This window comes from Dioscorea cayenensis, chromosome 10 (assembly GCF_009730915.1).
Source record: "Dioscorea cayenensis subsp. rotundata cultivar TDr96_F1 chromosome 10, TDr96_F1_v2_PseudoChromosome.rev07_lg8_w22 25.fasta, whole genome shotgun sequence".
NCBI lineage: Eukaryota > Viridiplantae > Streptophyta > Magnoliopsida > Dioscoreales > Dioscoreaceae > Dioscorea > Dioscorea cayenensis.
In genome coordinates this window covers 15731926-15750015 of record NC_052480.1, presented here as the reverse complement: position 1 = coordinate 15750015, position 18090 = coordinate 15731926, and the positions used below count along the sequence as shown (strand labels likewise).

The following is an 18090-nucleotide window of genomic DNA, read 5'->3' as shown; positions in this document are numbered from 1 at the left end:
CCCTCTAACCTATCTAGGCATTCTCATTTCTCCTAAAAGACTTAAGGTTTCTCATTTCAAACCTATGGTGGATAAAATTTCCTGTACTTGCTCCAGATGGAAGCATTCTAACCTCTCTTTAGCAGCTAAATCTACTCTTATTAATGCTTCCATTCTTGCTATTCCAGTATATCACCTCTCTGTCTTTCCTGTCTTTCGATCTGTTCTTCATGAGATTTCCAAGATTGTTAGGAATTTCTTTTGGCACAAAGGTGGCAATGGAAAGGGCATCCATGCAGTTTCTTGGAGTCGGTTAATTGAGGACAAAACTGAGGGGGGCTTGCTATCCGGAACCTTAATGTTGCTACTCACTCTCTCAAGGCTAAGCATATTTTTAGTTACCTTAACTCCACAGATTCCATCTGGGTTAATATTGTGCATCATAAATATAGGTTGATCAACTTTTGGCGTGACTCTTTTCCTCGAAATTGTTCTTGGTTCTTTAAGGGCCTTTGTCGCACGGCAACTGCTCTTAAACCTTTTTGTTCAATTAGGGCTATTAATCCTTCAATTACCTCTTTTCTTCATGATCCCTGGTGTTCGGAGATTCCTTTTGCTCTTAAACCTACGTTTCTTAACATGGAGCTTGATCTTATTTCTCTTACTTGCTCTGATTTATGCTATAATGGCAGCTGGGATTTTCATCGTCTTTCTTTACTTTTTGGATCTCATGCTAGCGATATTCTTCCCAACCTTGGCCAGATTATTTCTGACTCCACTAATGTTTGGGTTTGGGCTCATAAAACCTTTTTTGCTAAAATTGCTTCCAATGTTTATCATGTTTTAAATCATGGTTGTTATGCTTTCTCCCCCTGGGTGGGTTGGAAGAAAATTTGGTCTCTCAAAATTATACCTCGCGTTAAACATTTTATCTGGCTGGTATTTCATGGCAGAATTTCTACTGCTGAGTTTCTTTATGCCATTAATCTTGGTCCCAGACGAAGGTGCATGTTTTGTAACCTTGATTATGAGACGTCTGAGCATCTGTTCAATCATTGTAATAAATCTCAACGTATTTGGAATTTTATCTCTACTCTCATCTCTAAACACATTCAGTTCCCAGATGGTTTTTGCTCAAGTGTTTGGTTAACTCATTCTCATTACTCTGCAAAGACTAAAGCCATCATTTCCCTTGATGCTTGGTACATTTGGAAGGCTAGATGTGATGTTGTCTTTTGCGGCATATCTCCTAACTACTTCATCATTGCTCGCATGGCTGTTAATCAAGCTTTAGGCATTAATCTTGCTGGAAAAACCTCTTGCAGGAATTTTCTTCTCAACAACATCTGCAGCTTTGATGGGCCTTTCTTGTTCTCTGCAGTGCGCTGGAACCAATCTTCTCAATCTTGAAGGGGAGGATTCATTTCTTCTAGGCCTAATTTCAATATTTTCTTTGTAGGAAGGCATGTTTCCTCTGCTGAGTCCCACCTTGCTGCAGATCTTCAAACTCTTGCAATCGCCTTGCAGCTTGTAGTGGAGAGTTCTACTCCAGTTCAAATTATTTTCATTTGCAATCCCATTGTCTTGGATCTGCTCCGAACCTCTTCTCCAGTTTGTTCCTGGCATTTCGCTTGATGGATCTCCACCATTAATCACCTCTTGTTAGCCGCTGGTTCTCCTCGCATTCGTGTTCTTCCCCAATCTTGGATGGGTGTTGTCTTTAAACTCGCTGCCTTTGGAGTTAATCTTCATCAACTTTCACTCTTTCATGTTGGTCATGATCTCCCCCATTGGGTGATGAAGCTTCTTGCTGATGCTGCCTTCTTTTTCTAATTTTAGTTCTTGCCTTCCTCTCCTTCTATCTGTTGTTTTTTCTTTGTTTCTTAATTTCAGTTTTCTGTCTTCTCTTCTTTTTTGTAACTTTCTCTTTTCCTTTTCTGTTTCAATAAAAGCCTCTGGGGCTCTTTAAAAAAAAAAAAAAAAAAACTTTTTATGAGGTTTTTTAATTGATTTTATGAGGTTTTCTTATTTGAAATAATTTGATAGTTGTGGTTTTCTAATTTTTTGAACCTTTTAAATGAGTTATGTTTCACAAAATTCCATTCTATATGTTCAAGTATCACACTATCTTAATCCTATTTTATGTAAATAAAATTTACAAATATTATTGGCTTTGGATGTCTAGCTACTATTTCTTTATATATGTTTACTTTGATCTTTGGATAGCATTATACACTTATAAAAGCCAATTGGCAATGGTTTTAGTTCAAGCATTGATAAATAGCTATTTTATGCTTTTTTTTTTTTCTTATGTATTCAAACTTCAAAATGTGGTTGTTTTAATGAAAAGTTATATTATCTCACTATATTACATTTGGAACAATTGCTTTTTTTGGATGTAATTTTTTTATATATTTTAAATTAGCCCCTTGTTTTAATGTGATTTTTGTTATTTTTAATAATTTATTTTTATAAATTTTTAATATTAAAATTTTATTTTTCTTTAAAACCGACAGTACTTTCAAAGTTTATAATAAATGCAATGTTTCAAATCTACCACTACCGCAATCTTATCAATTGCGCTAAGGTCGTCGACGAGCTGCTGACGCAGCGTCTTTGTCCGTATTCATCTTCCCCAATTTTAACCCTTCTTCGATCTCCAAAGCTTCCAAAATTATCCAAAACCTAATCGATTGATTGACCGATAATCCATGGCATCCTGCGGCCGCTGTCAGCCCATCACTGTCCCTCGCGCTTCCCTCGCCGGCGACCCCCTCCGCCACCGCCGCCGAGTCTGTCCTCTCTCCACCCTTTCGTCTCTGATTCCCTTCCGCCTTTCTTCCGATACCCAGGTGCTCACCATCTCTTTCCCCTTGAATTTCTCTTGAGTTTTTCTTTAGATTCGATTTTTGGCATCATGTCCTTGTTTGATTGAATGAGGTCTTGATGAATAGGGATTGGTGAGGGTGAGAAGGAGTGGATCATTTGGTGGGAAGAGAGTTCCTGGGATCTTTGTTATGGCGAGTGGTGGATCGAATGATGGCGAGTGGAGGAGCGTTGGGACGCCGCTTGAGCCGCTGTCGCCTGAAGGGCAGTTTTTGTGTGGGATTCTTAAGAACCAACCTCATATTTTCCGAGTTGCTGCTTCTGAGCAATTAAAAGAGCTAGCTTTGGAAAGGGAGAGTGCTTTTGCTCGCTGGGAACAAAGTGTTGGTTCTTCTGAGCATCCACTTCATGGGTTAGTACAACTGCGAAATCATTCATTTGTTTGCTTCTCCTTTTTTTGTCCTGTTCCAGAAGAGCATGTGGTATTTTTAATTTAGTGTTCTCATGTGCTGGATGCTTCTTTCTAATTTTGTTACATTATTACAGAGTACAGGTAAAATGGATGTGTGATTTCTGATTTTGGTATCATCATTTTAGAGTAGAGCTAACATATTTTGGTTGCATTATGATAGGGCACAACTAAAAATGGATATGTGATTGTATTTTTTTTTTTTCAAATGATTGGAATTAGTGTGTTTGATTTATTTGATCTCTGTGAAAAGTTTTACGGTTTCCCATTCTTTGATGATATATGCCTTGGGTGGTGGAGGAAATGTGGTTTCCATGAGCATGGATGATATTCTTGGTAAAATTTTCGATGACTTTGAAATTTGATATGTTTTATGCAAAGTCAAGGATCTCTATTTAATATTGGAAAATCAGGTCTCGGGCCTGTGTAATTTAGACAGATGTTCTACTTAGGAAATTTTGATATTGTAGGGAGCATATGGTTTAGGAAAACTTTATAAACTTGAAATTTTTATCATGTGGGCTAGTCTTTTTGAGCATTTTCTTTCAAGATTTTCTTGTTACAAGCTTGTGATGCTCCATGATGATCTTTAATTGATTTTTCAGTGTAAATAAACAACTACGTTATGGTTTAGAAATTTGAGATGAAATATGGCTGGTAGACTTTGCAGGATTTATTGGAGCATATGAAAAATTCTCTGTAGATTGCTAATTAGGCAACAACATAGGAGATTTTGGGTATGTTTTCGAGTACAATCAGGAATAAGTATCAGCTCTCAAACATTAAAGTCCCTGCTTCAATGGCCATGCATATTTCTAAGGTACTAATGAAAGAAATGTGGTCATGTATTTAAGATTTTAGTGAAAAGACAAGTCTGTTTTTCTCAACTTCTTTATATGGGCATCTAAGGACAACTTTTAAATAAATTTTTTTTTTTTTTTTTTTTTTTTTTTTGCTTCAATTTTGTGCATAAATTTGTAGTGTATGGTACTCAACAAGAAATGCAGTAAGATGGATGGTAGAGTATCCTAGTCTCTTCAATTGCTCTTTCCTTCTTACTATTAATATGAACCAGCTCCCCTTACTTTAGAACTTGTTTCATGCTTCCCTTCACCTGTTTACTGCCATAATACTAGTATATGATGGTTAATTATTCATGACTAGTTTCTTCTTCTGATCCTACTCTTGCATTCTTTACTGTGTATTTCTTGATCTCCTTTTTTTTCAAAGATACGTCAGTAGCACTTTATAAGCTCCATCATGTACTGTCTTTCATGTTTTGTAGCGCCATTAATTACTTACATTCAGTTATTGGTGGCCCTAAATTCCTTTCGGTACATTCTACTTTGGCTTACTAAAAAGCATACTTCTCACTAAATAACACTTGGTATAACCTCACCAAAGAGTTAAACAAGATAAAAAGAAAAGATTTAAGTTCTTTGTAGCGAGCAACTCCCCGAGGCCAAGGATGTGGTCGAACTGCCATTCCAGGATTTGCGGTTCGATACATTTCCATTGTGCCACCTAGCCAAACCTGCCATCTCATGTGCCAAAGTCAAGCAGTTCTTCCTTCCCGGTTCTCTCTTTTTGTACATATGCAGTGGCAGCGCTCATCATTCACAACTTGAGCCTATTCTGGTTGCATGTGAGAGTTAGCAATGTGATTGGCGTATCACACTAACAATATTTTTTATCATGGAATATTTTTCATATCAATTTGAGTTCAAGGGAAACTTTGGAGATGTGCATGCTAATCGATTGTTGGCCTTTCCATAAACTCTATTTTATCTTTGTTATTTAGAAGAGTTTTGATATGTATAGTCCTATATCTTGAACCCAGTTTTTAATTAACTGTTGGATAAATGTTTTTATCCCAGGTTCATTCTGGATGCTAACAATCCTTCCCTAGGAGTAACTTATTCTGGATTAATGGCCTTATTCTCAGATAAGGATCCTATTCCAGAATAATATTATAACACCTTTTGCTGCTATTATGTTATTTCTGGAATAAGAGTGAAACATGAGAGAACAAGATGGCTTCTTAATTTCAATTCACCTTTAATATCTATTGAAACACAGCCAAATGGAGTGGGCAAAGATGTGTAAGGAGAAGAATTGGCATCATTTCTGGCATATAGTTAGATGCATCAAAAATATAAATAAATATGGTCTTGGTATAGGGTAAAGTTGTTGTAATAGTAGTAAGCCATTGTTGATGCTGATTACCATTCAACTTATGATATTTTTGTCCTGGCCAACATAGGAATCATGGGCATGATGCTTTTGATGCTCTTATACCTGGGCAGTTACATAGATTTATGTACTTATTAAATGTGGTACTGCTCATAAGAAGTTTGGTGAAGAAAGTGACAATGAAGAATAATCTGGGTGCAGATGCCACTGCAGGCAATTTCTGATTACCGGACCTGGTTTCACATGAATTTTACTATCCAATTATGGTTATGGAAGAAAATTTGTGGGTTCCATTGATCTCTATATTTGGTGTAGTGATATAAGAGGTGCTTATGCACGTTTAAGGATGCTTTGTTTAAAGATGTGTGGCATATGAATGTGTACGTTTTATAAAAACTATTGCAATCATTACTTAGCATGGATAATGAGTAAATGCTGGTGCTTTGCCTTCTGCATTTTATGCTATAGCTTGCAAGGTGAGCCTTCTGTACGAGTTAGCTTTATAATGGCCCCAAGTTATGATGTTGCCTAACAAAATAATGCATCTCAATATACAAACAAATTATGAATGAGCTATGGATAACAATCTGACTGTTAGGACTATTCAATTAGGGTCCATTATATTTATAAGAAAGAAACTTCTTACTTTTTTTAACCAATGCTCATGTGGAGTATAATAAGGTTTCATGAGTAAATTGGAGTAGATACTAATCCAGTTGTCAATGACATTTCCATCAACGAAATGATATGCAATTTGTTCTTGCTTGCTTGGTTTTGTTGTCTGAGTTTTGCTTGATTAGGCTGGGTATTTGGTTGAATAGTTTAGCAGTCTTCATGGGAGGTAAATGTGTGTTTTTCTATATATAATTTTAATTTTAATTATTAATTAATTATTTTTGTTTTAAAATTTTACTACTGATTATTAAATATTATGCCAGTTAAGATTGACACTGGGATGCATCCCAGCCATAAGAGAGCAAAGCTTTATGAGGCATCTCTCACCTAAGCTAGTTTTGTTATGTCCCCAGTGAATGATTTCAGATAAAAAGTTCTTAACTTCAATGCATAAAGAACAAGTTTACAACAACCCAATGGTGATCATTATTATGATTACTGTAAACACCCAAAAATTTGCAAGAATTATTATATCTTCGCCATTTTCTTTTGTAAGGAAGCACTTTCCTCTCCTTCTGAACAACCATAGTTGCTAAAACACACCAGCACACCACTGTAGCACTATGCCTTGCTAGCCAAACTTGTCAATGATTTAATTCAGGAAAAGTGTGTTCATTCTACTACCCAATAATTGGAAACTCTTTAGTCACTTATGAACTTTTATTTTATCTCAATTATTAGCATACCAGATGTATTTGTCCGTCCCATGTCGGTTGAAGGACTGAAGCTTACAGTTTCTCATTTTCTGATCTTTGAATGCAGGAGGATAGCACAAATGAAAGAACAAGAGTGCCAGATTGCTGCTGAAGATGTAATGTACATGTTAGTTGTTCATAATTTTTCTGAAATAAAAGTCCCCATGGTCCCCAACCTATCAAAATGCACCAGTAATGGAAGATTAGAGATATGGTCATCAAAAGATAGAGAGCTGGAGTCGATCCATGGATCTGAGGTCCTAGAGATGGTAAGGGAGCATCTGTCCAATATTCTCAGATGGAAAGGGAAATCCGATGCTTCAGCAAATTGGTCAACAATGAAGATGAAAAGGCTGCAGCTTGGGCGGCTATATGCAGCTTCGATTTTATACGGATACTTTCTGAAATCTGTCTCTCTGAGGCACCATCTAGAACTCAGCCTTGCTCTCTCCTATGAAGATCTCTCACTCAACAAAATGATACAATTTCCACTACCCAAGGTACACAAGCATGAGCCCGAAGAGAATCTGGTACCCCTTGGCTGTTCAAACGACATGACATTATCGTTGTGCCCAAGTAAAAATAGAGGAGGCAAAGCGAAACGGCTGAGAGGATACATGATGGGCTTTGATTCAAAGACTTTACAGTTATGTGCGAAGTTGAGATCCATTGAAGCTGCAAATCTGATCGAGAAACATAGCTGGGCATTGTTCAGAGATCAAGAGAGCCAGAACTTATCAAAGGACGAGTTGATTGATGTCTCATTCTCAGGTTTAAAGAGACTGGTTTTGGAAGCTGTTGCATTTGGTACTTTCCTTTGGGACGTGGAGGGATATGTGGACTCTGTTTACAGATTGAAAGAGTCTTGAGAGAGAACTTATTATTCACCAATTTGCTCATTTTAACAGCTCGGAGGATTTGACCTGAAGTTTTCTTGTGATACATATATAGAAAGCCTTTCTTAGAGTAGGACGGGAGTGAACTCTGTCTTGGGGTTTCATGGCATTTGCTCTGTGGTCATTACGTTGTCTTCGTTTTCAGAATGTACATATTACCTGTATCAACTTGCTTTTAGAATTTTACTTCCCGTGTGTGTGTATGAATATAGACATAGAACTAATTGTAGTTTTTGATTGCAGTTGGAATAATTGTTTGGAGATTTAAGTGATGCTCAGATGAAAGTGCAACTGATCATCTGCCTATGAATATTGATTAGTTCAATTCGCAAAAACTATGGTGTAATCAATAGCCAAAGGGGTAGTGCTAAAGAAGCACCTTCTCGGTGCTAGGGTAACATTATATGCAATCCTAATTAATATGATTAAACAAAAAAGGATATAGGTGTGTTGATACGTGCTTCATATATATTGTAAGCGGTAGTAAAGTGTACCTGAAGGTCGGGTAGTTGAATTCACAGGGACCAGTTCTCATAGTACTAATTGATCTTTTATTATTTAGCCGATAGAATCGATTAGCGTTGTTAACCCTAATTAAGAAAACCTGAATGAGCAAAGACTCAAATTGGCGATGAAAAAAAAATCAGCAAGAAAATGGGATGGTACCTTAGATACAATCCTCTTAAGACATCCAAGTATTGAATTCCTAATATTGGTTATTGGTGAGAATTTTTTAACCATGGAGATTCTTATATTAGTTCATCCCTTTGTACGTGCAATCAATTCTAATCCCATACTGCAATGTATCATTGCCCTATGACTACATTGATCATTCTTTGAATCTCTCTATTAGGTTTAACCCTAATTAGGAGAGTTCGACGCCATACATCCTATCTCTAGGTGTGCACTCAACCTTTATCTCCTCTGTGTGACCTAACATGATTGATTTCTCAATTTCAATCATGTCAATCAAATATATAATTGGGGCTTTTGCGCTAGCAATTGCCATCATGAAGCAACATAGAAGATTCACAATAAACAAACTTTAATAGCCAATATAATACGGAAATCAAATACAAATTGTCTTGAGATTTATCGTATGGAGTACCTAATGACAGTTTAGCCTCTCATATTAAGAAGTAATCAATTACAATCCAAAACTAAAGACAAGGTTGAATTTATAGTAAAAATTCTCTTTAAACTCCCAATAGATGTGATGGAAACTCTGAGGTTGGGAAAGACCAGGTTATTAATCTTAATGCCCAAGGATCCCAAGAATGGCGTCAATCCATCCTTTAATGGTGGCCTTCAACCTCCAATACAAAACCTCGCCGTCTGCTAAGCTCTCGACCAAGAAGTCCCTTTCAAAGCCCAACTTTCGAGCTTTTAATTACATGTATGAATAGTGCACGGTTGTGTTTGGGGTTTGTTTGGCCTATAAAATATCAAACTGCAGTAATGTACATGGCCTCAAACATGCTCGTGCTTTGTGAAGCATGGCTGTGCTAGGAGTAGGGAACTCTTGCTTTGGCCGTATGCTGAAAATAAAGCTTTCTTGTGATCTGCATGGTCTTAACAAGCCCGTGTTTGGGTTGTGCACTTCTCTGTAGAACTACTTCTCCACGTAATTCGCTTCGATTCACTTGTATTTTCATTCTTTTGTCTCAAAACTTATTTGTTTGCTCATCAAGCCACAGAATATCCTAATTAGTACTAAAAATATGGAAAGTTATGCAAGAAGATAAGTCAATGCATGCAAATATCATATAAAAATTGCGTATAATATGCACTTATCATGTGTTATGTGCTACAACTGATTCCTCTCCATTGTGCAAGGTTTGTCGGCATCTTTCTGGTTGGATACCATTAAATCATAAGGTATTCCTCGTTTAGCACATCTTGGGGAGCAGAAATGTTGCTCAGGTATCCTAGGTGGGTCATCTTTCTGGTTGAATACAATTAAATCATAAGGTACTCTTTGCTTAGCACATCCTGGGGAATAGATATGTTGCTCAGGTATTACAAGCGAGTGAGATGGAAATCAAACATAATATAAAATAGATGAGAAATCTAAGCTTATTTATTTAAATTTATATTTATCAAATCAACCAATATCTGACTATTAGTTACTCTAATAAAAAACTTTAAAAAAAAAGCAAGGTTTGGCTGGAGGAGGAGGGCTAGCATATGCAACCATTGTGGACCAACCACATCATATATCTGACTATTAGTTACTCTAATAAAAAACTTAAAAAACTTAAGATGAGAAACCTAAGCTTATTTATTTAAATTTATATTTATCAAATCAACCAATATCGGACTATTAGTTACTCTAATAAAAAACTTAAAACAAAAGCAAGGTTTGGCTGGAGGAGGAGGGCAGGCATATGCAACCATTATGGACCAACCACATCATATACCAATTGCTAAGCATATGTGATAGATATAGTAATCGAATCAAATGGTGAAGAGCAAGAGATATATAAGTTGGTGGACATGGCCTTCACTAGCAATGGGAGCTTATGTTTCTCAAAGTATGATTGTTTAAGTTTGGGTGTACATTTTGGGTTAGATCTTGGCTAGACCTAGGTCTCACAATGGGTCTAGACTTAGCCCAATCCTAATAATTCCCTATTACAATTATAAGCAAACAAACAATAGATGAATACATAAGTGAAATTGAAATCGAGATAAAAAGCTTCTTTATGTTAGATTTTTTTAAGTGAAATATAAAAAAAAATTAATGAATTTGAATCTTCACAAAATCAAAGCGAATATCCAAAGGTAATAGAAGTAAAGATTAGATATATATAAGATTATTAATTAAGCTGCCTTTTAAAAACTTGAACTGTAGTTTTTTTCATAATGTATCCAACTAATAGAAATAGAAGAATATCTTAAACTACAATTTTTGAATCAAAATTCAAGTTTATTAAAGAAGTAATGTGATACTTAACCAAAGGAGAGTTTGCTTATTCTTTTGCCATGTGCTTCATACCATTTAATGAAAATTATTAAAGATTAGAGAGTTCACCTATGCATTCTCAAAATTGTGGTCTAACAGTTATCTCCACATGCATGAAATCTTCAAAAATATTTGTAATAAAATATCTCTGAGGTTTCTTGTAGCTAGCAAATGCACTAGTTACTCGAGTAATGGAAGTACTAGTACTAGCTATTATTTTTTCATTATATAGCTGTTGAAAATGATGCAAGGTATTAACTTCAAAGAAGACCTACACTTAAATAAAAATAACTAATTACTAAAAAGATGATGAAGAACTGAAGGAAAGCCAATCTATAAGAGTGATATCCGAGCAGAGAATCCCCTAGGATTTTCTATTGAAGCGTTAGACTATGATATCAACTTAATATTGAGAGGATTGGACCGTGGGTGTTCCTAAAATGTGTTAATCCCTTTCTCAAGATGATTAGTAATTAATCCCATGTAGAAATAAATTGAAATATCTTCCTAACCTTAATTCCATATTATTACATTAGCGCTTAAGGAATCTAGAGAAGGGTTAATCCAGATTTCTTAATTTAAGATAATCCCTTTCTCAAGGCGATCAGGTATTAATCCTAAGCAAATGAAAGTTGATATCTCTCTACAAACTAGCTCTCACACAATTGCTTGAATCATGATGAAATTTAAAGGTAGGATTACCCTAATAGGAAGAGTTGAAGTAATTATCCCTCACTTTAGGCTTACTACTAACTCTTTTCAATTATGGTAAATCTGGCATAGATGATTTCTTAATCTCAAATATGCATATCAAACATGAAATAAGGCTCTCTTTGTGAAAGATAACATGACAAACAAACATATAATTGAATCGTGATAAAACACTCAATATAAAAAATCAATATCCAAAGATTCATATAATTAAATCCTAGGGTTCATCATGCTTGAATACAAAATAATTTTAGTTCATCATAATATAAGAGTACAAAACGACATCAAAATATGAGAGAAAAGATAGAGGAAACATGCAAACTCTATCTATCTTCACCATTCTTGCTAGTTGATGAAGTTCTTTTACTATCCAACGTCACTAAAAAGAGATGGAAGATACTGCCTTAGACCTCTCTAGGCAACTCCCTTAAATGTGTGGAACTTAGTGCGAACTTTCCGTATGTTGGCAATAATCTCCTCTTTAGTGCCTTCTTAAACCTCCTCCAAAGTCTCTCCAAAAGTCCCCTAATCTGTCTACCCAAAAGCCTCCCTCAAACCTAGCCCTTGCCTCCTTTTAAAACTTAGAATCAAGTCATGAATTTGGAATCCTTGAGGTTTCATGTGGCCATCTAAGGAGCCATGTACTAGGCCGTGTGATTTTACATGGACAAACACATGGCCATGTGAGGGCTAGTGTGCTCTTCTATCATTTTGGACTTTGCTAATGTCACACTGTCGTGTTTATTACTTGGTTGTGTTCTTGTGCATGTATTTTGCTAGAAACTCCAAAATCACTTGTAGAATTTCTTTAAATACCATCTATTGATTTCTCTTACTCCATGTATTCACAAAACAACATGGATATAATAAAATGACAAATTAATATCCAACTCCATAAATGCACATGCATAGTGTGTATAAATTCAATATGAAAAATATGCACATTAAGTTATCAATCTAACATATGCGCAATTATTTACCTCATTGAGAGCTAATCTTAATCTTAAACCATTATATAAAAGCACTCATCCTAAGAATGGCAGCTAATATAAAAATTATGCTATCCTAATCAACTTATTAGATAGCTTTTCTTCAAACTTCTTTCTTGAAATCTCTTTTCAAAGAAGGAGCCAATAGTGTTATTAATCTTCATAGGTTGAGCCCAATGCCCATAAACACATTAGCTACTATTTGTCTTGATATCTAGCCAATTTCTAAAATTTATCAGAAATTCATGGATGGATACACATTGGGGACAGTAGGGGCAGTTGCCCACACTGTAATTTGGAAAATCCATGATGTCCAGAGCAATATATTATTGTGTACATAGTTAAATTTTTTTAATTTCTTTCAATTTGCCCCACTGAAAATTGAAAAAAATATGGTATTTTTACAAGTATAAAACAGAATAAAAGATTGTGTATATAGTAAAACAATTTTGTTTATTTTTTACAATTTTCCTCCACTAAAAATCGTATTTTCATAAATATGAAATAGAATAAAAGTATACTTGCAAGAAAAGTGATTTTATTTGCAAAATATTAAATATTTCATCTATGAATATGAGGAAAACATGGATTTATAATAAATAACCCAAAAAAGGGTAATTTTTTTTGTTTTCTATAATTTTTTGTAAACTTTCTTGCCTTTCTGTTTCTCCAATTTAATGTATCCAAATTTAATCAAACAAATATTACTAATAGAGGGAGAAACACAAGCCAAAGAAATAGATTCAAGGGTGCACCATTGTCTTCTTCAATTCTTGCAACTTTCAATAGTACAATATATACATATATTTGTATTTTTATAGTTTGCTAATTTGATGAAGTATTAATTCATTATTTTATTATTTAAGGTTTTATTATATTGATACAATAATTTCCCATAACAAAAAAATTGGTAAGGAACTGAGTAATTTTAATTTCTCATTGCTCAAAGGTTATGATAATTTGTTTGAATATATTATAGAGAAAGATGTTGCTTTATGCTTGTTATCTTTTTAGACTAGATATTGGAGAGCAAACAAGTGGTGATTTTTTTTAATTTTTATTTTTATTTTTATTTGTTTTGTTTTAGAGGGGTTTGCAAATTAGAAAAGAAAGAAAGAATTAATATTCATGTTGGAGGTTTTAATAGTGCTCACAACCAAGTTTGGAAGAGATGTTAAGATTTGTTAAATAAAAAACAACCATACTCAATTTTCTTTTGCAAGGTAATTTGATCAAGTATGAGAAAATTATAGATTTCTCTTAACTAGGACACTTGATTATATTTGGTTTCTCTTATGTTAAGTTTAGGCCTTTTGTGGTAGAAATGAAAGAAAGAAATCTTATAATCAAGGAAACTTTCTTAAACTTATTAGATTTCTTGACAATCACAATAAAACTATCAAAAATGTTATATTGGAGAAATTTAGAAATGATAGGGTACGATATTAAAAAAGATTTGGTTTTGCAAATGAGATTACTAATGCTATTATGGAGGATTTTGGGATATGAATTTTTTTTTGTTTTGTTTAATTTTACTTGATGAATCTCATGATATTTCAATCAAATAACAAGTAGCTATTATTTTGCTCTAGGTGGATTCTAAGGGGCATGCTATTGATCATTTTCTTGGTTTAGTACATGTTAGTGATATGACCTCGTTGTCACTTAACATAGCTTTTGAGGCGGTATTCTCTATGCATAATTTGAGTATGTTAAGGATACATGGACACAACTATGATGGAGCAAGTAAGATGAAAGGAGAATTCAATTGTCTTAAAACTTTGATCATGAAAGTGAATGCATCTGCTTATTATATTCATTGTTTTAATCTTCAACTTCAATTGGCACTTATAGTTGTGGCAAAGAATCATGTTCAAATTATATTGATCTTTTACACTATCATGAGTGTAGTGAATATTATTAGCACTTCATGTAAATGCAAAGATGTTTTACTAGAGAAACAACTTAATAAAGTTGAGAAGGTATAATGAATTAGTGAACTCTCTATTGAACTAGGTTTAAATCAATAAACAAGTTTTCAATGAGCCAATGTATATGATGGTTCTCAGATTATTGGAATTTAATTAATTTGATTCTTATGCTTATTTTTTGTTAACGATGTGATTGAAATTGTTGTAGAGGATGGCATTAGCTTAAAGCAAAGAGGTGAAGCTTGCACCTTATTAAATTCAATATAATTTTTTGGCTTTTGATTATTGGAATTTGATTGATTTGATCCTTATGTTTAGTTTTGTTATCAGAGTGCTTGAAATTGTTGTAGAGGATGGCATTAGCTTAGAGCAAAGAGCTGAAGCTTGCACCTTATTAAATTATGTACATTTTTTTGGCTTTGCTTTATTTGCAATTAATGAAAAATATTTTATCTATTACAAATGAATTGTTAGTTGGATTACAATGATGAGATCAAGATATTGTGAATGTAAAGGCTTTAACAAGAGTAGCTAAGCAATGACTACAAACAATGGGAAGTGATGGATGGACATCTTTATATAAAAATGCCTCTTTATCTTGTGAAAATAACAACATTGTTGTCTAGAATATGGATGATCTATTAATAAATTTGAGGAAAGATAGGACACAATGTTCATAGAATGAAAAATTTGCATCAATATTGAGTTAAGTTGTCTTGCACTATTATTGATATGTAAGTTCAAGAAACAATGGATTTAATGAGGTGAATGTGGAGTTATTTCTTTATGTGGTTGCTTTGAGTCCTTGTGATTCTTTTGCATCTTTTGGTAAAGAAAAAAGATTCACCTTGCTCTTTTTTATCCATCGGAGTTTTTTGATGTAGAACGTCTTGATTTTAACAATAAGCTTGAAACTTATATTATTGATTTAAGATCTCATGATAAGTTTAAAAAGTTTGAAAGGTATAATACTACATAAATGTGATTATGCAGCGATCGTGAGCTGCTACTAAGGGCCTTAAAACAGCTGCATATGATCTATTATAGTGGTTTGGTAGCCGCTGCATTTAAATCCTGTTGCAATAGGTGATTGCAATGTTTTATACCTCTTATTGCAGTGGTTCAACACCGTTGTTCCAATTACCATTGTTTTTGTGGCGTTTTTATTATTATAGCGATTTATTTTATATACTGAAGTGGTTTGGCTTGCAATAGTTTTTTTATAAGGTATAATTCCCTAAATGGTCTCTCTACTTTTCCAACCCTATCCTTTTATTCCATCTACTTTAAATTGTAAACTTTTAGTTCTTTTACTATTTTAATTTAGCCATGTCAGTCCTCTAAACCCTAAACCCTCAAGAACGGGGATTGACATTGCTCACTTAAAAGTAGTAGAGGGACTAAAAGGGTAAATTTGAAAAAGTAGAGGGACTATTTAGAGAATTATACTTTTATATAACGCAACAATTGTAATTATTTCTATTGCAATGGTTTTGTAATATTTATTGTAGTGTTTTGGTTTGCAATGGTTATTTATATAACGGTTATGATCATATTTGTTGCAACGGTTTTGTAATATTTAGTGTAGTGGTTTCATGATATTTATTATAGCGGTTGTTATAAATGCTGCAATGGTTCATGATATCTATTGTAGCGGTTTATGGTATCTATTGCAACAATTTATAGTATCTATCACAATGGTTTATAACAACATTAATTGCTGCGATTTTGTAATCCCATAAAATTTTACAAATTAATTTTCTTAATGATTTTAATAATTCAATATAATAAAATTATATAAATAGCAAATGTCACTCCAAAAAATATATGAATACTTAGAGTCAAATGAACATTAATGTTACATAAATTATTCAATGTCACAAGAATTCATATACAAAACCAGTTAATGCAAAATAATTATAAAATTACTATAAAATAAGTAATCATGAATATTTTGGGATGAAGCAAACTCGAAGTAACATCATTTTCCTTGTAATTATTAAAAATAAATCAGTACAAATAATAAGAAGAAAATTTAATACATATGCACGTAAAAGTTAGCAGCTAGCATGTATATATTCATCTTCTTTAATAACATAAAGCAATGAAAACCATCATAATGTTAAGATGATGAACTCATTGTGCCTACTTGTACCTGATTAATTTTTTTATATAGACTAATTTAAAGATCTCACCTCCAAAGAACATGTCATGAAGCTTATCCTCCAACAATTTGAAGATATTAATTAGCTTCTTCTTAGTAGCCTCTTGTTCCTCTTTCTTTAGCTTCACAGTCTAGTCCCACGCTCCTACACCTATTATGCACCAAAGAAACAACAAAATTTCAAATTAAAACTCATTAACCATAGTTAACTTCAAAAGTCACAAAATCAAAATAATGTGATATAGTTATCCTTTTTAATTAACAAAAAAGATGATGAACAGGAATAAAATCCAACCTTTTCAATAGATTAACATTTTTATTTGCCTTTTTGGAAAAGAAAAACAATGATTCATCAAGATAACCCAATAAGAATTACGCGTGTTTATACAATAACAAATTATAGAAGAACAAAAAAGAACCAAAATATAACTCATGTTAACTAAAAATCAAACATTTATTTTGAATTTCTACAAATCTCATAAATATCTAGAAAGAACAAGGTTGTCAGACCCGACCCAGGCAATGACTCCACCAAGGCTAGGGGTCAGGGGTCAATGGGTTCGATTGGGTCAAACCGGGATCAATAATAAAATATAAAAAATATATTATAATAATTAATAAATATAAAAAAATAATATAATCACTATTTTTCATAACTAATAAAACATAATTAATTAAATGTAATATTTAAAATTTTAATTTTATATATCATTCTTAACTTCTTAAAACTATAAAATAATTAAATAAATAAATAAAATAAAATATCAAATTCAATGCATCTCGGGACTCACATGACCACTCTCTCTCTCTCTTTAAATTGATTCCTAATCTTCATCTACTTCTTAATAAGTTAATTCTAATATTGTCCTCTTCTTCCTTCTTGAATCGAGCCCTAGATTATACAACCACCACCGCTACAACTCCTCTTCCGTCGCTCTCATTTCGCCACTTCTCATTCTCTCTGTTCGCCATACCCAGGTCATCTAACCTAACAAACCCCCTTTCTCTCGAGTTTTTCCCTGTTGTTGCTTCTCCTTCTCTCTTTTATATATTCCTCTCCTTCACTCTCTCAGTCTCTCTCTTTTTCTATGACTCGTTAGAACATGCCGATTTAACGAGTTCTCAGTTAAATGTGCCGGGTCATCTGGTTCTTAGCTGGGTCAGTTGAAGTCTGAGTTTAAGGGCATGCCCGGATTGGCCTCATGGCCGGTTTCCAATTTTTTTGGATTGGACCGGCCAGGCCGGTCCGAGTTTGACAACCTTGAGAAATAATAGTAAGCATATTCATTATTGCCAAAAATGTGTCACAAAAAATTTACTAGGATCAGTTATGCAACTTATAAATGCTAATTTAACACTATTATGAAGAGAGTTTATATTTTCCAGTAACAAGAGCCAACCTCAATCATTAACAAAATCACCTAATAGTATAAATGGAAATAAGTAAGTTTTTAAAATTGTTTTATGGATAAGACAACTAGTTTTCCATAAAGAAACCATTCAATATAGTTACCGAAAAAAACGTAGAAAGATGCAGGATCACTACTAAAATCCAAGACATAAATATATACAATAGATTTTAAATAAGTGCCAGAAA

At 33.6% G+C, this 18090-nt stretch overlaps 1 protein-coding gene across 1 annotated transcript; it reads left to right on the top strand.

Annotated features, from left to right (window-relative positions):
* The first annotated feature begins 2536 nt into the window (after nucleotides 1-2536).
* Nucleotides 2537-8001, top strand: LOC120270848 (UV-B-induced protein At3g17800, chloroplastic-like). Its single transcript, XM_039277913.1, has 3 exons — nucleotides 2537-2831; nucleotides 2934-3217; nucleotides 6905-8001. The coding sequence occupies exons 1-3, from the start codon at nucleotides 2691-2693 to the stop codon at nucleotides 7704-7706; spliced, it is 1227 nt and encodes a 408-aa protein (XP_039133847.1). The 5' UTR covers nucleotides 2537-2690; the 3' UTR covers nucleotides 7707-8001.
* Nucleotides 8002-18090: the final 10089 nt, after the last annotated feature.